Genomic DNA, 20735 nt, shown 5'->3' with positions numbered 1-20735 from the left:
CTCTTGTTTTATTGAAATTGAAATCCTCAACTCCTCAACTCCTCAACTCCTCAACCATTGGGGCAGACTCGAATTGTATCATATCAATATGTATAAATGGGTAATGTATTGCATCTTATCGATTCATTTATCTATTCTCTATTTTGGCTGGCAGTTCTACGTATAGGCCTACGTGAGCGATACAGCCTCTTTTTGCGTGTATATTTCAGTCTATATTCGTTCATCGGTTCAGAATCAATGACCACTCAATCTGTAATTCAGACAGCTAGAAAAATGCAATGACGTAATCATGCTTCATACTTCGAAAAGGCAACTTGACTTGAATTGTGACTTGACTCGTGACTTGACTTGACTTGACTCGACTTGACTCGAGTCACCTCCAAAAAACAAGTGACTTGACTTGACTCGAGTCACCTTCGAAAATCGATTGACTTGACTTGACTCGAGTCAAAATGTGCAATGACTCGAAATGACTCGTGACTCGAACGTAGTGACTTGATCCCAACACTGCTTTGAGGGCTATTTTGAGGTGGCTCCATTGCGTTGATTAGATTTCAATGTATATTCTTCGAATCAGCGCGACAGTAGCTTTCGACTAAGATCCAATTTATTTAATTTGAGCGCTCGGGTCGCCAACTATAGGACCAACTAGCTTTTGCCTACTGGGCAAGCAAGAATGACGACTGGAGCTGCGTGTACGACGTCCGTGTGGGTCTGCGTATAGATTACTAACCTAACCCGAATCGCACGGATTTGGTTTTTATGATACAGTAAACACATCAAATCAAAATGGATCCCGTACGCCTGCTAGATTTTTTACATCAGACAACGATCTTATAATGGGAAGCCAGAGGCGCAGTTGGTTAAGCACCAGCGTCACAACTGTTATGTTCGTGTATTTTACGTTGGTACCAATGATATATATACAATGATTGGAAACTTCCTAGCCCCCAGAGATGAGCATGGATTAGGATTAGGTTTTGAAAAAACAGGATTTGTGAAATTTTGTCGGATTTGGATTGGATTTGGATTAGACATTTTTTTCGGAACGGATTAGGATTTGGATTGGATTTACCTATTTTCTGGGAGATTGAAATGTCGTGTGGCGAATGGCGACAAACTTTATTCTGATCAGTTATTAATGTACTTATGGTTACTAAGTTATCTTGAATCAAGTGAATCGTTGGTTGTGAAAGAAAATTTTCGAATCCCTCCATTGCATAAATTAGTATTTTTTCTGAACTTCCAGTTGGAATCGGATTAGGATTGGACATGGACTTGAATATGAAAAAGTTATGGATTAGGATTAGGATTTGAAGGTTCGGATTTGGATTGGATTAGGACATAGAAATTTCAAATCCGCTCATCTCTGCTAGCCCCCTAACGCTGTAAGGTTTACTCCCGCCGAAGTCAGCGTGTGCGCGGATAAGGTTGACTGCATACACTTCATTGAGTAATGGTGACTGTGGTGGAGTGCTGCTATCACCTTTGCTGGCAGATATTTCACTGTTTTCTCGTTTGTTGGTTGATTGTAAACAAGTTTTGCGAGCATAGTGAGACAGTACTACATACTAAGGTCTAATCAAACTTCCGCCAATGCGCAATGTTCAGGTACTGACTAGCTGTTTATGTTTTTGCATTTGTATATGTGCGGAAAAAGCTTGAAAAATTATGACTGATTCAGATACTGATATATGAGTGATCTTATTGCTGGTGGGTGGCCAACCTTAGAAGTCGATGAGACCCATTCTAATAGAAAGCAACCAGGCTACTTTATAACTTTTTCCCGGGTCAGGGGAATGGAACCTTTTCGCTTCTCTTAAATCATCATTGAAAAGGAAAATTGGCATTTCGAAGAACAAGGTGCATGAGTGAAATAATGCAGCAATAATACTGGTGTCCGGTAGTCAGCATGATGTTCCGTTTGATGTAAGTTATTTTTCAAGCAATATAACACCCCTCTGTAAAAATCTTACACTGGAATATATTTGCACAGATTTTACATGTACATTGTACACTAGGGTTGTTCAAAATTGGGAAAATGTTTGGAATACTGCGTATCCATGACTTCTGTGTGTAGATTATTGTTAAAAAACGATATTGGGTGTGAAAGAAGCTCGCAGGAAAGCCGGCAAGATTTGTCTAAATGTGTACATTGTACACACACGTGTTAGTTGAGAAGCTACTTGTTACCATATTGACTATTTATTTTGATCCAATGGTATGGTTGACTGGCAAAACTGACAAAACGAGTTTCGTATCTAATGTCTTATAACGTATTTGTTGACAGGGCGTATATTGAACAATTCCAACCTTGAATTTACCAGAAAAGAGTGCTCGTATGAAACACGCAGACACCACCTCCAACTGGGAGCAAGTAAGAACGGGCTGCATACTACAAGAAGTTGAAGGATATTGAAAAATGTGCAATTCGTTCCCAGTCTGGAACTGCCATCGGATCGATTGATGCGGAAAAACCACTATTGCTGGAATAATCTGTGTTTGCCAAGGAATCACATTTGTGACAATTATAGTTCAAAATATGCTGGTATTATCACGCACTAAAGGAATGTCATATGTAGGCTCAGGGGAAATGCTTACAGTTCCTCCCCCAACGTGTGTGGACATACTGACATTTATTGAAGGTTTTAGTATTCAAGTCATCGTTATCTCCTCCTGGCTCTTTTAACCTTGATATCATATACAGTTACAGAAAATGTTCCCCTTCCTACCAATGATTCGGGCAAGAGCAAGCTAACATCTAAACAAGGCAGGATATTTCATCACGAGTAGATAAGGCATCATTCAGGTCGTAATTGGCCACTTTTGAGCTAACGAAAGCGAGTGTACTATTGCATTTTTGAAGGAAATTTTCATAAGTTGAAGATGACAAAAATTTATATCTAGCACTGTTATTGCTTAAAAGATCACACATAAACTGTTTTTGTTGTCCACATTGTTACTTTTGCATCGATCTATTTCTGTACCGTTGCATATTAATGTTTGTTTTTCAAATGCATGCATCATTTCGTTTATATACGCATGAATTAGGGATTTGAAAATTCAATACTGCATTCGTAAATGTTACATCTGTAAAGTATATGTATCTTGTTTTATCATTCCTCATTACTTTGCATAACATGATGGGATCCTGAAAAGTCGACCTGGATTTTGTGGAATGATCATGGATAGGCAACGTTTTGTCAGAGAAGATTGATGTATACAGCGTTGCTACTGAAGTATTGCTGCAATGATTTACTCAGGTTCAAATAGAAGTAGCGAAAATAGAAATCTGTGACGTACGCAGTTAGTTGGAAATAGTCACTTTTGACATTGGAGGGTGAAGCTTTTATGACTACCACAAAATGACCATCCAATGAACATGTGGGTGCTATTTTCAAATACATTCAAAACCCAGGGATATCTAGATAACCCTGGCAAAAACCAAGTTGTGATGCTGTTGTTTGGTAAGTGGTATGGAAGCACAGGAATTACCCGAGGAAGTAGGCAAACCTACCCGAGTACTCAGAAAAACTAGAATTACTGCTCTAAAAACTACCTCCACTTGATATTTATTTATATATGATGCTATTGATGTACCAATATGATGGAAAAGTGACACCTCAATTTGGAATGAAGGTTGTGTCACTTGCAACAGTGGTTGAACGTCCGCGCCTGTGTGAATGTACGCCACGTTGGCCGTCACAAGGCTACTGCGTTGTGATTGCGTATAACCGTGCGTCGTCAATGTGTGAATTGGATTTGCAATACATGCATGACGTGGGGAATTCAACCTAACTTGACCGCGTTTATATGGCAGCAGTCCGCTAGCTTAATCAGAAAAAAATCCCAGCCGCGAGTAAGAAATGCGTTTCTAAAACTATTCAACACGTTAACGTTGTATTTCACTGATAAATATACCCAATGTATCATATATCATTGCTAGTTCCATAAAGAAGTATTGCTGAGGAAGCTTTTGTTTACAGCACAACTGTGTATGCGATGAAGCGTGACCTGGTACACGCTGAAACGCAGAGCTCACGGTAGTTTCCAATCATTGTTCCATTCCAATGATCATTCCAATCAAGTATAATATATCACTGGTTGGTACCGTTTGTCTCTAGGATTAGTAATTACCGCCAATCATTATTTCCTCGTGTGTCGTGCTTTGTATTTATACCCTGTGTTCTGTTGTCTACGGGTCTTTCGTTTAACTGTACTCTGGATCGTGTCGCTGCCTAAAGTTATTCTGCTGGTATTATACGGATTTCATATTGCAACCTCGTCGTATGAGTTATTGTTCAAACATGATCAAGAACATAACAACAACACCAATGAAAGTGGTTTGAATCCTGGTTCGGACTAACTTCTAGTGACCAAATGCCCACGTGCATGAGTGGACGGCCCAAAATAACCGAGGCATAAACGCCTCGAAATCCCAATTGCTGACAGTAAATTCAAAATATAACCTAACCGTTTTAACACCGTTTCCAACACAGATAATGCAAAATATCTCGGGGTTTCACTGGACTCGGACATGTCCTGGAAGAGTCATATTCAGTCCCTAGACACTAAATTATCACCGAAATGCGGCCTGTTCTACAGCCTTAAACAATATGGCATCCAGCTGCCAGCAAAACTGCACTCGAGCCACTAGAACAGGGGTGGGCAACATACGGCCCGCGGGCCGGATCCGGCCCGCGAAGGGATTTTGTCCGGCCCGCGGACAGTTTTCCGTCTTAAATGATAGTGTGGCCCGCGGCCCCTGTCTTCCGAAATTCCCCACTACTTGCTTACATACGTCAAATTTTAGTGATTGTACGTTATTAAACAATGTATGCGCAGCGAGCGAGGGTGGAGCTTACGCGTAAGTTCGTCGAAGCGAGAAGACTTATTGCATTATCGGCATTGACGATGTAATGTCATTTGTGTTGATCATGGTGTTTGTCGACTACAATGGTTATTTACACCAGGCCGATATTTCTTGTTTTTGATTCCGTAACCGTCGGCTTGTAGCGCGGCACACTTAGGCTTCTGCAAGACACCGCTTATACCAGGGGTCACCAACTCAGAACGGGTCGGGGCCACTTTCAAATTTCGTAGAGGCCGCGGGCCGCATGAATTCAATATCGAGATAAAATATGCCACATAGATGAACAACCACGCTATCTCGTCACCTACTAAACCAGTGGTTCTCAACCGGGGGTCCGCGAAGCCTCCAAATTTACAAAATAGTTGATAACCTAAATTGTATATTTTTAAATTAGGAAAATGACGAGGCAGTTTCGCTTCCTTACTAGTAAAACTCCAGAACTCACACCAACAGAATGGCCATCACCATCAGAGATGAAATATCCATACAGTGCAGACACAATTTAATTGCTAAATTACCAATGGCCTACCGATGCATATATATTGCCGTTTAGAGATATTTTGTTGGAGATTGTGGAAAAAATAAAAAGTTGGATGAGTAAGGTCAATCACGGTGACATCGTAATGTGACTCCGAGATAGCGCAGTGGTATAATCCGCGGCTGCAACACCAATGGATACGGGTTCGAGTCCGACCGAGGTCGACTTCCGAATTCCGATACCTAAGTGTTGGCGGTTTATCTGGGCTCCTCCTCGCCACCTCATCCGCGTTAGCGGTGTCTTACAACGTGCTATAAGTCAGCAGTTACGGAAATAAGAAGAATATCGGCTTGGTGTAAATTACCATAGTTGTCGAAAGACACCATTAATACCACAAAAAACAAACAAAACAAACTTCGTAATGTTTACAAAGATCCATTATCTCCTGTGATACTCATAACCATTTTCCGTAATAACTTCAAGGTGATCTGCTCGATAGAAATGACCAGGCTTGACGTAATATGTTCGCTAAAAAAATTGTTTGTGAATTTTAGAGCCATTTTCGTTGCGATCATACCCAAATGTGTCGTCGGAAGCGTTACGTTTTATTATTACATTTGCCACCACCTATATTTGTGAAAATGGATTTGCGGCACTCGTTAGTATCAAATCGAATGGGCGGGTTTTCAAGACACGACCACGTGTTTCAAATATGCCGTTGCTAATTCACTTTGAAATAGTAAAAGCCAGCCCAATATCTACATAAATAGTATGATGTTATTTTCAAGAAAAGTCATTCGTTGCTGTTTATCACTAACCTATAGATATCATTTGCACAATACAGATGACGATTGCACGATAATTGACCTAAATTTGAACTAAAACTTCGGGGGGTCCGCGGGGATCCGCGGGGGTACTTGAGGGTACAAAAGGGGTCCGCGAAGACAAAAAGGTTGAGAACCACTGTACTAAACCCTCATGAATTGATATATTGATAAATTTGCGGTACCGGGCTTATCGAACGCCTTGAAATCTTAATTAAGAATTGCACCGTGTGTTGATTGATCAGAGAAAAGCAGACATGGTGGTGCCCGTATGACAATGCTGTTCTCAAACCCACATTGTCTTCGTCACTATTGGCGAGAAATGGCTTTGAAGTTACAATGCTGTCGTTAAAATGCATTCATTAAATACGATTTTATTCCTTGTATATGTGAATAAATGGGCGAATAATGTATCGATTCAGCAATCCGGCCCGCCAAGTTCCTAATTTTCCTATATCCGGCCCGGCGACTGGAGAAGTTGCCCGCCCCTGCACTAGAACATAAGGTACTCCGTATCATTGCTAGGGCCCCACAGCGGCACAGTTTATGTATCAGTTCCTTTGCGGTCAATGTCCCTCAAATTTCAAGAACTACTTCACCTCGGAGACAAAAGCGCACAAGTACAGCACACGCGCGTCAACGAAGAACAACTACCATATGATCAGGACTGAATACAAGAAAACGCATTGCTCTATCAAGTATGCCGGACCCCAATTGTGGAACAGCATCTCGCCGGCTATCCGACAGTCGTCGAGCATGTCCGCATTCAAGTCGAAATACAAGCAATTTCTTCTAAATCAATACTAGCCAGTGTTCAGGATTACCGGACCACGATCTGACACCGACCTCGCCCTCCGCCACATGCCACCCCATTTTGTCGCTTGCGTCTTATATTCTCTGCATTAATTTCATTCAGTGTGCAACTGTGCATGCCTCTTATTTACTTCGCCTAGGCTAAGGTGGGTGTCTGATCTTAATGGCTACTCCAAGTTGTTTCGACACCTTCCTATCATTTCATTGTATCGCAGTCTTGTGATGTTTTGAAACGATGAAAATATTAATAAACCTGATTGATTGATTGCTCCAACAAGTCGCTGCTGAAGAGATTCGGTGTCCTAAACATAGATGATATGCGGAAACTCGAAAGTTTATGTATCAGCTACTGCGATCGTTGTCCCGAATATTTCAATGACTTTTTTACCTCGGAATCAAAAGCGCACAAGTAGGCTGCAGCACACGCGCGTCCACGTCGTCCAAATATCATATGATCGATCGAAAAGATCATCGCTCCATCAAATATGCCGGACACGATGTGTGGAACAGTATCCCGCCGGCAGTCGACGACCATTTTTTTTTTGTATTCATGGTGTTTGTCGACTACTATGGTCATTTACATCAGGCCGATATTCGTCTTATTCTCCGTGACTGCCGACTTATAGCACAGCTCACCTCTAGGCTTTTGTAAGACACCGCTGACGCGGATGAGGTGGCGAGGAGGAGCCTAGCTAAACCCAGGTATCGGAATTCAGAAGTCGACCTCGATCGGACTCGAACCCGCACCCATTGGTGTTGCAGCCGCTGATTATACCACTGCGCTATCTCGCCACCGTCGACGAGCATGTCCGCTGTCCAGTGTCCACATTCAAGTCGAAATACAAGCAATTACTACTAAGTGAATATTAGTCCATGCTCAACATTACCGGACCATGAGTGACCTATCGCCTTCCATGACATGCCACCCCATTTATTGCTACTTGCCCTTTTCTATACTATCTTCTTTATTTTTCATTCAGTGTGCATGCCTCCTCTTTACATCGCCTAGGCCAAGGTGGGTGTCTGATTCAATAGACTACTCCAAGTCGCTTCGACACCTTCCTATCTTTTCATTGTATCGCATGTTTGTGGTCATTGAACCGATAAAATTGCTAATAAACCAGCAATGATGATGATGATTCTATGAGTCGGAGGTTACAGTGAGTGATTACAGTTAGCCGAGCTACAGGTCGACAGCAAAGTACTGATGAATCGCGCCTGGCAGAGATTGCCCGAGAGAGTGAAAGAAAGTGAAAGACCAGAAGAAGCGTTGAACCGTACAAAAACTGTGATGTCGTGGAGCACAGAGCCTTGAACGGGTTAAAAGCACCACTGTTGTGTATAATAATAATTATATTCTTATAATATCAATTTCATTGATTGGTTGTATGTATAAGTATCATTCGTTGTCTTCCTACATGTAGTGTATTTCGTTCTTGATGCTGTGTTTCACAGACGGAAAGCTGAATATTTCAAGCAAAATTTCGTAACAGAGCAAGTAAAATTTTTGAGATTGGCAAGGTGCATATTCGTTTAGTGTTGATTTGTTTGTGCTGCCATTGCATACAGAGCGGTCCGAAGTTGAAACGCAAACAATTTCAACCTAAGGTGTTATAATGACGTGAGAAATTGTAATATATATATATAAAGGTTCACATTGCAGAACCTACCATGGTTCGTTTGTGACCGTGAACCTATAGATTTCTGAGGTTCACACACAGAACGCGAACGTGAACCTCACGTTCACACCATCCTTAACTGGTAATAACCCGAAGTTGTTGCTGTCAAAGGTCCAAGCAAATATAAATCAGCTAACCCTAACCTCAGCCTTTGTAAAGACTGCACTCTGCTCAACTGTACAATTAGTATTATTCGGAAAAGTCATTCGATTCGAATTTTTCGGAATCTAGACGGCGTTATTCGGATTCACATAACTTTTTGGTTGAGATTGTTCGGATTGGGACGAATAGCTCCTCAAAGACTCGAGCAGTCGGGTGGATTCGGATTCTCAGAATTCAATATCCGCTCATCACTGGCCATTGCGCACGCGCGCAGCTTGAGGGAACAGTGCCGACGCTTGTTTTAGACGTTCGATACCATGCAGAAAAATTGGACATTAGTTTTAGCTACCTGTGCAAGTGCGTCGATCGCAAGCGTTTTGTGTTTCTGATTTCGTGGATCGGAACTCGTATGAAATGCATCCCCCTTAGTGCTTTACAGTTTAATGGAAGAGCACCCTCAGGCAAAATACCCGGGATATACACGGCATACTACTTGTATATATTCCAATCAGTGCGTTTTCGAGATTGATCGCTCCACTTGATCCATAACCTGCTCTGAGAACAAGTGGCATAAACGTGTGGGGACAGGATGCTGCGATGGAAAAAGAAGGCGACTAAAAGCGAAACGCCGTATCAAGGTTGGATTCATTATATTTCGTGATGTAGGCCTGGAGGCATAAGCCATTTATTCTATTACGGCATTACGCGATAACGTTCTAGAACAGTAATCGATTTTTGGGCACTTTATCAGAGACCCAAACGCGAGAGGGAGTAATCCAGTGGTTCTTAACCTTTTTTCTCCAGCTCACCTTTTTAGAAATGTTCATGCTCTGGCACCCCCTCTACTAAAGCCGATAGGGTAGAGGTCAAAAACAGGTCAGTCTTACCAGGTTTGGACTTGACTAAATGACTATATTTAATCGCGCCCGATAATCACTAAATCAATAACGATCTAATATTTGTATGTAGGCAAAGGGATCAAATCAACGTTGCTACGACAACCATCGGATACTAGCTCATACATATCGGGTTCGAGCCCAATGTACACAGCGACTATATACGCACTAGGGCTAATCAAAAATAACTTTTTTTCCCGATTCAAGCCGGTCACCTCTTAAATCGTCAGGTTGCAGTAGAAAACCTTGCTCACCAAATTTCACTCGATTCCAACCAGTAAAGGCCTCCGCAGATCCAATTAAAATTTTTAATTTATTATGGAAAAATAAAAAATAAAAATTCCAAATTTTTCTGCCAACCCCATGAAATTGTTGAGCTGTCTTCAAAGACGTTGCAAAACAAATTTGAGTCAATTCCGACCAGTAGAAGCGGAGTTATGTGAGTTTTTCGATGATATTTCTCGGATTATCCTTGATCGGTGGATAATCCGCGATTTGGAGGATTCTTGGAGGATTCTTATGTTGCAACTTTTTGCAACTTTTCTCAATTTTTTCATGCGACTTTTTGTAACTTCTTCGATTTTTCATGGTAATTTTTGCAAGTTTTTCCGATTTTCCATGCAATTAACTATTTACTGGAAATATTTGGCACTATATGTAAATAGATCGCTTGATTATGACACTGTCGTTTAAATTTGAGGTCCTTTCTGATTTGACGTACTTTCGGGCTAGACCGCCGAAAATTATATTTTCATTTGGTCAATTTTTTCAGGCTATTGATTTTGTTGAATTCGTTAACACTGAATTTTGGAACATTGCCTTGGATACGGATTGATTCCAGTATCCCATACTGTAATACTTTCAAGGAACTTGTCCAACTTTTTAGTGCAACTTTGTGAAAAATAAATGCAACTTTTTACTGCAACTTTTGTGAAAATATATGCAACTTTCCACGGATTTGACTGCAACAACAGCTTGCCTTAGTAATCAGACAATCGAAGCGTGCGCGCGTGCGCTGAGAAACAACATCCCCTCTCTCGACCAGACGAACGAATTCACGCTATTATTCTCTTAATGAGATTGTATTTGCGCGCATATTCGTTTACAAAATAATTCTTGAGTTGGTTTCGTGATAGCGAATAGGGTAAGATAGCGTGTGTGCCTGGAATTGAAAGTCATTCCAATGCAAAGTGCGCACTTTCATTACTCTAACAAGGCTTTGACAGCTTTTATCGGGAAATGCAGCAATGCAGCTCAAACTTCGTTATAATGAGCAAACGATTGTCGCAATGTCAGACTCGGAACCCCATTGTGCATGCACGTAAGTTGAGGAATTACTGATTAGATGCGCGCTTTCTCGTTTGCTATCATCTGTAGGTTACTAATAATTGTCTGCTTTATACACTCGGTATTCCCTCGATGTCACTTGTCAGTGTTTGATTTGTTAATGATACTACGTATTCTGTAGTGCACGGCGTTGAATAACGTTGTCACACATTGATGCAACACGAGATACTCGGTGGCGCAAATTCTGAATTTATTCGATTATTTTGAACGGGAACCTTCTATGTTCCAATGACTTCATTGCCGGGCGGACTCTATCGTGCGCAACCATATCGCGGATCGAATTTCAAACCATTGGGATTTGTATTTCTATCGATAAGGTCGCGACATGCGCCCATATTGCTCTTGCTGCAATAAAACCTGTTTAATTAAAATCACACCATTTCACGATCAAATTTGACCTGCTGTAAGCACCGGGCTTATACTAACCCGCGCGTTGTCGGTATTAAACCCCTGGATGCGTAGCCAGGGATTTTCTCATTTAAATCTACAAATCCCGTCTTTTTGAAATGCCAATTCACTAATTCGTATTATCGATGCTGCGTACTGCAAATTAGCTAATGTCATTTGTATGCGAAATGGGCAGGCCTGTTTATTTTTGGATTTCTCCAAAAATAACAAAAATAGCTTAGTTTTGGATGTTTTCAAATTTTATTTTTGGAGAATCTCAAAAAATAAGAAATTAAGGTGTTTTTAGCCCTAATACTACATAGAAAACTTCACCGAAAGTATGTTATTATCATGTATTCATGTTCTTCAACACATCGACATCATCAGTGATCTTGATCTATCTTTCTGATACTTTCGTCACAAAGTCTTTGGCCTGGAGAATGCCCTCCAAATAAAAATCAGTGGGTGACGCCCGGAAGAGACCTTTCTCCCAGTTGATTTTCGAGAAATCAGCTTTGACCGTCGCAGTTGTGGGAAACATCGAGCCATGTGGGTCCAAAGAGCTGACGCTCTTCAATAATGCGCTTGAAAATGACGTCCATTTGGTATCGGACAGACATGGATTGGAATTGGTCTTCGATATTCTTTATCTACTCAGGTGTCCACTTGTTCGACAGCCCACCCCGGTGTTTGTCGATCAATTCACGGAGCTGCAAATTAAGTATAGCTTACATATATGTATCACTGTTGTTTATATTATTAGAATCTAAAAGAGCAAGAAGTGTTTGTTCTGTCCTGCCTACGAGGTTGCACCACTTGGTGTGGTAGACAGGGCAGAACCCTTTCATTGTCGGTAACTTCAATTTTCTTTATGCCGTCGATGAGCCCTGCTATAAGGCTCCTGGCTGCCTCGAACGTGGACTGCTTCTCTTCTTCGTCGATATTCTCGAGAAGATCGAGGACTGCACAGTACACACTCTGATCCTCCACGAAATTGCGTGACTCAGTGAACTTGAGAGCCTAGCACCTTCTGACCAAAGGAACTTCCTTGCCGCAGGTGTCATTGCCCCAGTCCTCAGCTGGGCACCGAGCTCGAAAGCGTTCGACCAGGCGATGGAGCTCATCCTGATGCTCCACGATCAGATAGCCAAATCCCTGAATCTTTGTGACGGTGGTGCTCACCTGCCATGCGCTCGAGGACGATTAGTTGGATCCACTAGTGCAGCGGAAGGATGCACAGGCCAGACTTCTATCGTTTATAACCCCGAGGAGTTTGACACGGTGTCTAGTCAACCAAGCGGTCATCTTCTTAATTGACAACCAACATGTGTCTTCAAACTTGGGACACATACTTTTCTTTTCCTGGATCAAGTCCTGTTGCCGTTGGAGGTAACCATTCAGTCCCATCATCGTGTTAGACGAAGTTATTGTTGTAGAGGTGGCGGTATTTGGCCTGCGTTACAAGGTCCCACCGGCACCAAACTCGCACGATTTCATACCATGCCGCCTCTTCAACCCTTGTCGTGTCGCCTCTGATCCTTCCAGTGAGTGGAACTACTTTTAGCGTTTCGGGGACCCCCTCCCGCTCACACATGCTGTTTTTGTGTGTGTTTGTGAGTTTCCTGGTTCTTTCAACAGTATTTACACTGCTCTGACTCGTGCATTTCACTAGAAAACTTGAAAAAACATCATCCAAAAAAAGCTTATTTTTGGATGTTTTCAAATCTTATTTTTGAAGAATCTCCAAAAATAAAACCCAATATCCAAAAATAAACAGGCCTGGAAATGGGTCATTGACATTGACATCTGCGCGGTCGTCGCTGGTTTGATTTAGCACGTCCACAGGCAGGCCTGCACGCTATAATCGCTGGCATGAACATTGAACTATCCCGTTCACCAGGCTAGGCCTGATATTGTTACCAGGCTAGGCCTGATATTGTTACCAGCCTGAACTATTGAGTATGCAGCCGGACTGGCTCATGTGATAACATTGCTGGCTTAAACTAAAGCGTCTGCTACAGGCCGCTCGCATGATTTGTCTGTCATCTCTATACTTATGCGATCATTAATTCATACTGACAGAGTGAAATTGAATAACTTTGAAGCTGCGCAATTGGCCATGAACAGACGGGAGCCGACCTAATTGATTAGCAGGAATACTAAAACATCAGAAGATGTGTGTCGAGGCCGAGTTATCAAAAGATACGACAGGCCTGAATCACCTGAAATCTGTGATGAAGCGATGACTATGAAGCTTGTCCTATTCATGTATTATGGGCAATGGGCATTTACGCACGTACTTAACCGTTATAAATTGATTGTAAATTGGTGAATTTGAAACAATTCCAAACCCCTCCCTTTGTATTTAACTCCTCCCTTTTTTCATCTGGCCACCCCATGTAAAAATAAAAGTCGGCGCCTATGTACAATGTACATACCTATATGCTGTATCGTCAGCCGTCATATTGAAGCTAGTTAGATAAAATAGCGGAAATTGTGCGACCCAGTTGGTAATTATATTATGCATGCATGTACTCGCAACAATAAGTAACCCTTTTTATATGACGTAAGCCACATGGGAGGTTGTGGGTCACAATACTAAACAGAATCATTCTTTATAGTACGAAAGTGAATATACCGACAATATCATTTTGTAGCTCTCAAATGCAAGGATATTTAGTGCATCATTCTGGCCAGAAGGCTTCAAATCATGTCTGCTGTAGAAAGGGCTCTCGCACACTCAAAAGTGGCATAGGGCCATGCACTTACCCAAACTTCGACACGTAGTGTGCTGCAAGATACGATGCCTATAGTTCGAAAAATTTTTTACTACTGACATGAAACTGTGTTAAGGAAGATTTTACAATCTAAAAGTACATGAATCATAAAACCCACATTTTACGTAGAGTATAATAACCACTTCATTTGTGAAAAATATCACATCGATCGTCGGTATATTTCGCGTGAAGCATGATGAAAAATTTAGATATTTGAGAACTCAGAGATACATAGAACTATAGTTCTAATATAATACTAGATATCCCTATGAAAACTACAACACAATCTATAGTCTATACTCCCATGCCTTTTTCTTATAGGCGCCCCCATAACTCTGGGTGTCAACGTCCCCAATATCGGCTCTGACTGTTTCTGCCCCCAAACCCATAATGCCCCTGGTTGGGGGCGATGGCTGGCGACAACGTTAAGAACTACTGGAGTAATCGAACATACCCAGGTGACAAATTTAGTCTCGCCCATCGGAATTTCAATTATAGGCTACCCCATCATACTTTACGTCCCTGAGGTTCAGTTTCTTCCGTGAATCTGTTCATCGGGGGATATTATATTAATGCCGATGAATTTTATTATTCGATCTTTTTACTTAGAATCTGATGGAATGAAAGAAATTGATTTCATTGCTGACGGTTTTGGCGAGCTTGACAGTCGAGGTACTAACAAATCAAATCCGTCGCAGCGCAAGAAAACTATTGCGGCTAAGTAAGCGTCAAAATTGGCCGCAATCACGTCGTAGTTGCGTAACATAGTACATAGAAACTCGCGCTACTTTCAGCAGGTGTCATATTACAAACGATTGTCATGTACTACTGCAAAGAAAACGATGCAAATTGGAACTCTTCCAGCTGATGTGCCGGACAACAAAGTGAGATTATTATATTATCATATAGCTCAGTGGATGTAAACTGCTGTAGCCTATATGTTGAGCCTATATTCTCAATTAGCGGTTATACGCTCGCAGTAAGATGTCGTTCTATAATTCATGGTGTACGTCGACATCTGTAGTCAATAGTCAATTTACATCAGGCTGATTTATATGTTATATGAGTGCCGCCTGCCGACTTTAGCACGGTCCGCTGTCGCTCTATACAGGCTATATATACCAGGGGTGGCCAAACTGCGACTCTTTGAGCCTTTTGATTGTATCTTATTGATGATTGCACAAATGCACATTGCACATGCATTTTCTCATCTTACAAAGAAGTTTAACCTGATTTTAACGATATGCTGACGCATTGCATTCACATTGTTTCTTCGCTTGCTATTTAAGTAACGATTGGAACTTTGACTCAATTCCAACTACTAGAAGCGGAGTTATTTGAGTTTTTCGTTGATAATTCTCGGTTGATCCTTGATTGGTGAAGAATCCGAGAATTATCAACGAAAAACTCAAATAAATCCGCTTCTACTAGTTGGAATTGAGTCAAATTTGTTTTGCATCGTCTTTGAAGGCCACTCAACAAGTTCACTGGTTGGCAGAAAAATTTCAAAATTTATTTTTTCAACTTGCCCTAATTAACAAAAAAAAATTGGCTCTGCGGCGGCTTATACTTGTCAGAATTGAACCAAATTTGGTGTGCAGCGTTTTTTTAGGGTAACCCGACAATTTAATCAGTGAATGGCTGGAAGCCGGGAAAAAGTTATTTTCGAACCTGCTGTTGAATCGAGCTTAAATGAACGTGTCACGTGCGACAATAATGAATAGTGATGGACAACAAATCTTATAATTAATCACGGTATAGCGCAGGTCTGGAAAACTTTTCGCCAAAAGAGACATATTGGCCGTGTATTTTAAATTGTAATTCTAAAAGAACCGTCACAATTGAAAATTCTTGATGCCGCGGTAGCACGCGAAATCAAAGTTTACTATACATTGGATTCGTGATGGGATGTTAAGCTGAAAAATTAAGCTGAATATGGTCAGAAAAGTCTTCAGGCAAGTCATGGCAGGGGTGGTCTTCACAGCACCTTCACTAATCCATCCCCACATCTGAGCATATCACTGAATGAAATGCGAAAGTTGAACCAGCGACACTTTAACTTGAGTGTATGGGTTTGATCTGGAACCATATTTGCAAGCTGCATATTTTTGATTGCACCATCATGAGAGCCGTACGATATTGTACGAAATTTCAGGCAATTGACATATACATTTTATATTTAAAACAACACCAACAATTATAGTCAACATTAAAAGTGTGAATATACTTCACACAATCCAAACTCCGTTACAATGAAACATTCGAGGCTGATTGGGGGGGGGGGCGTTCCAGGGCCACGTAGCAGAATAAAAATTATATATTCGCAATCAGTACCGCGGTAGCTTTCGATTGATGCCCGTTTTATCAAATTTCGCGCTAGGCAAGCCGGTAAAAAATTACTGTCAAATTGCCTTTAGTCAAATGGAAAGTGTGACGCAACCAATTTTAATGAGCCGTGAGATTTGCTTGTGTCCACACCATATAGGACACTATGGTCATATGGAGGCGTCGTCATATGTCTGCTTTCTGACGAATCAACGCTTTGTGCAACCACGATTTCAAGGCGTATACGATGACAGATGCGGCGAATTCGCGATAGAAATTGGCTTCCAGCTCAACAAAAACGTTGATATTGTGATTATAGAAACTTTGCATTGAACTCGATGGATTAGATTCGTCCGGTGTAAACTCTAAGTAACTTGGGGGTGCCGTATTTGTCTTAATACAGAAAAAAAACACTATTATAGTGGACTTATAAACTATAGCAATTATGAGCATGCAATATTTGACATAAATTGTAGGATTTTGAAAATGGATAGTTCGGGGCCCCTGATCCCCGGATACCCCACTGTTCTGACCTCGCGTGGACTCAGTTACTACAAGAATAATGTTTTTGACCTTTAATGATTTTGACCTTTTCCAAAATTTCCAAAACATTTGCAGAAATGATAAATAAGAAGCGAATTTAGTTCCAAATTGAAAATTTCCCAGAGAGCCATATCATATCATCAAAAGAGCCATAGGTTCCAGACCCTGCTTTATTGCTAAATAAGCTACTGTATTTGAAAGTGACTTGACTGCAATTGTGTGTTTTGAAAGTGAGTATCTGCACCACGAAGAGATTGAAATCAGTAGACTCAAGAATTCCGGAAGCATCACTGCCAAGCTGGTAGGGAACCGTATTTTCCATAAATTAATAAACAATGTTACGGATAGTCCTCGATAGATTGAAGAAATTCGCAAGCACGAAGTACTCGCCAGAAGCCTGAAATGTCACGTTGATCTTTTAACGATAGCCATGGACAGCAAAGGTATGGATTGAGGATAAATGGCATAGGCATTCTATATTCCGTGTGATGTCAAAATATGTTTGTGCTGAATTGGTGATGGATTGCACGGTACATTGATATCGACATATCGTGGATTCTTATTCCTAAAGACAGATACAAGAGAAATTCATCAAGTTGGCCGAATTATATGGCATATGCCGGTAAAGTAAAGCGCTACTAAATACATTGCGATATTTGAATCGTTGAAATCCGCCGCTAAACCGCATAGCGTGTTATTAATGTTCGACAGAACTAATGTCTCGTGCATCGCCATGTTCGCTATTAACTAATTGACGAGAATTATTGCATTTTAGATCTATCCGAAGCAACGAACATGGTACGTATTAAGACGTTTTACTTCACCAACTACTAAAGATGATATAGGTTTTCTCGATATTTCCAGCATCCACTGAGGGTGCAGTCGGTTCGTAAATTGTTTTATTCGTACTAGTAGTAAGATAAATGTGCACGACGTGCCAAAACACGATTTAACTTAAACAAACAAGAATTATGAATATAAAAGATAGTGAAAGAATTAGCTCATTCTCAATTCTGCAGCAATACTCGAGGGGATTTCCCTTCTGACTGTGCGGCAATTAAAAAAGGGGAATAATTAGAGAGAAAACGAACAAAGAATCTGGATTGACCTTTGTACTCAGACTGGAGTCATTCTACTTGTACTTTTCCACTCCTGATTCTACCTCGCCTGACTTCTGGACACGAGACTTGTGTATTATTTATTACATTTTATTGATTAGTAATTCTACTTGTACTTTTCCACTCATGATTTAATCTGCCTCGCTTGACCTCTGGACAAGGACACGAAACTACAGCTGACTTCGGTCGTACGCGACTGGGCTTGGTAATAGTCGCCTCCCGACAAATCGCACTTACCTATCGTTTTGTGGTCCAATTTCGTGACGGGGCTTTGGGAATAATTGCCTGTCAAACCACCCTGGTTGACTTGTCGTTTCGCGATTGACTCGATTTCGTGTACGGTGGGGGCATAGGAATAATTGCCGGTCGTGACGTCAATAAAGTTTTCTCCTGATCGGTGAGATCCTGGTGCGTGTTTTAGGTGTCTATACGTTCGGCTGTGCATAGTGACGCTTTTAGTCTGTTCCATACTGTCGTACTTGCTCTTGCTTTGTTGTCGATTTAAATAGTAAGGAGAAATGATCTGTCCTGGTTATAAGTATGTGTGTCATTTTGAGTCATATCGAGAACCAGAATGTCGTGTATTAGAAATAGGTATTAGGAGCCCCCGACATAGATTAACTTAAATAAAGTAACACTTAGAATATAATAAGTAATTAAAGAAATAGCTCATTCTCAATTTGACTCGCATCAACGTGTTAATTTCCGGTATTGTAGTAATTGGTGCAAGCAACAACTACTGTTCCACACCTTTACCGCTTTCTAGCGTCTTAGGACAGACAGTCCCAACCAAACAATGTATTTATGATGGGTTCTTTTACTGCTTCACGTCTGGTCAAGCGTAATCATGCCGGTGTCTGTAAATGATATATAATTTACCGCGGCATATTATTTTTGTATGCTGTACACGATGTACAACTTGAATCGATCAGTTGGCGAACTAATGCTTCACCCGTATGTACGATATATATCGATCGCGAGCTCACCACACACTTGTCGTTCGAGAGCGACTCATTTCGCTATAGACAATCAGTTGTGTTCGCGTGTACCGTAACATATTCTCAACACTTGTTATACCAACACCTCCAAGCATATTCACAATATCATACTAAGGAACTATTGCTTCGGCAGCCACACGCTGTCGTTCGAATTCGACTAATTTCGCTGCAGACAATCAGTTGTGCTCACGTGTACCGTAACATATCCCCAACACATGTTATGTCATATTTGCAGCATCATACTACGGATATATTAATTCGGGCGGAGTGTTACCATCAGAGAATTGCTGTGTCACGTCTTCGAGCCTCGCATTTCCCGTTCGAACTCGGTAACTGCGAGTACGATGTCAGATTCAGTGGTATAGTGACGAATCCGGGTAGCTCGCTTCATCGGGGATCAGCGGACTGACCTTATTTGGCTGAAACGCGCTCGGTGGTGCAATAATGGGAATGAATTGCGACAGATCATACGTGATGCGATCTATAGCCTGCTTTCGGCGAGGTGTAAAGATGAGTGGGAGATTTCGAAATCGGAATCAAACGCGACTAGGGTTGCCAAATCAAAGTCCAAAAAATCCGACTGGCACGTAAAGTACTGGTTTCTCCATATATTAGGCTGGGTAAAATGTAACATAAATCCAACTCTCAAAGACACTGCTGTAAGGGGAGTGTCGTTGTACATTAATTTGCGTACAGCGAAGCTTTGTATGCGGTGGTGCAATAATGAGGATGAATTGTGCCAGATCACGTGAGGCAATCTAGCCTTCTTTCGGTGAGGTGTGAAGATGAGCGGGGAGATTTCGAAATCTGACTCCACCCTGACTCGGGTTGCTAAATCAAAGTCCAAAAAATCCGCCTGGCTCGTAAAGTCCTGTTATTTCCACATGTTGTGAGGGTAAAATACAGCATAAATCCGACTCTCAAGGCCATTTGGCCGCATCCAGACTGGCTTCGCTGAAAACTGATGAAATCTGCGCCGGGTCCGGAGATGTTTCGTGACCTCCCCCGTCCAGACAAGATTGTTCTGCTGTAATATAGGTGCCGTTGTATAATAATTTACGTACAAGGAGACTTGGTATCGACCCTTTGGCGGAATTCTGTTTGGTTCGTCTGTACAGGTGTTATTAGTGCGATCAGATTTGGCACCTCAAGGAGTATATTGGTAAAAATCACACAACGATGACAATAACTTTACCGTTCATCATGCGGTCAACGGTCAACGATGTGGTGTGATGTACGTAAATCAGCTGTGATCAATCGAGCGTGACACAATCGCTGTCAGTCATCAATCTGCAACATGACAAAACTCGCGTTTTCGGGTTGACAGCAACACAGTGCGATATACTTGATGTCCCCGTCGACCCTCCTATTTTAATGGGGTTACCATGCGGCCTCATTTAGGGGAGCATATGTCCTCCATTTCCCAGATATGTCACCCAATTCACCTAAATGTACTCTCTTTCTGTCAGTTTGTCCTCCTTGTTAGCTCAACATTTCCAAAAAAACACCACGAGTAACGCAAAATGTGGGCCTAGATTACGAAAAGTCGGGTATTTACGTAGCCAAATCGGAAAA

General features: G+C 41.5%; 1 protein-coding gene and 1 long non-coding RNA gene across 4 annotated transcripts in view; both read left to right on the top strand.

The window, feature by feature from the left end:
- Positions 1–1378: 1378 nt before the first annotated feature.
- LOC145437148 (uncharacterized) lies at positions 1379–3163 on the top strand. The gene is made up of 2 exons (XR_013914593.1): positions 1379–1929; positions 2291–3163. It is a non-coding gene; the product is annotated as an uncharacterized LOC145437148 (long non-coding RNA).
- Positions 3164–9024: 5861 nt separating this feature from the next.
- Positions 9025–20735, top strand: part of LOC145437144 (uncharacterized) — a 36902-nt gene continuing 25191 nt past the window's right edge. The window contains exons 1-6 of one of the 3 annotated variants that reach the window (XM_080314314.1): positions 9025–9407; positions 14786–14897; positions 14974–15060; positions 17276–17345; positions 17403–17487; positions 17820–17842. In XM_080314314.1, coding sequence (XP_080170440.1) covers positions 9359–9407; positions 14786–14897; positions 14974–15060; positions 17276–17345; positions 17403–17487; positions 17820–17842 — 426 coding nt within the window. In that variant the 5' untranslated portion in view covers positions 9025–9358. Of the gene's footprint in view, positions 9408–14785; positions 14898–14970; positions 15061–17275; positions 17346–17402; positions 17488–17819; positions 17843–20735 lie in introns of all 3 variants that reach the window. The other 2 variants (XM_080314313.1, XM_080314315.1) reach the window with 2 other exon arrangements.

The sequence above is a fragment of the Botryllus schlosseri genome, chromosome 4 (genome assembly GCF_051294905.1).
Source record: "Botryllus schlosseri isolate E-star chromosome 4, Bs_hap1, whole genome shotgun sequence".
Classification (NCBI taxonomy): domain Eukaryota; kingdom Metazoa; phylum Chordata; class Ascidiacea; order Stolidobranchia; family Styelidae; genus Botryllus; species Botryllus schlosseri.
This window is presented reverse-complemented; position numbering and strand designations above follow the sequence as displayed.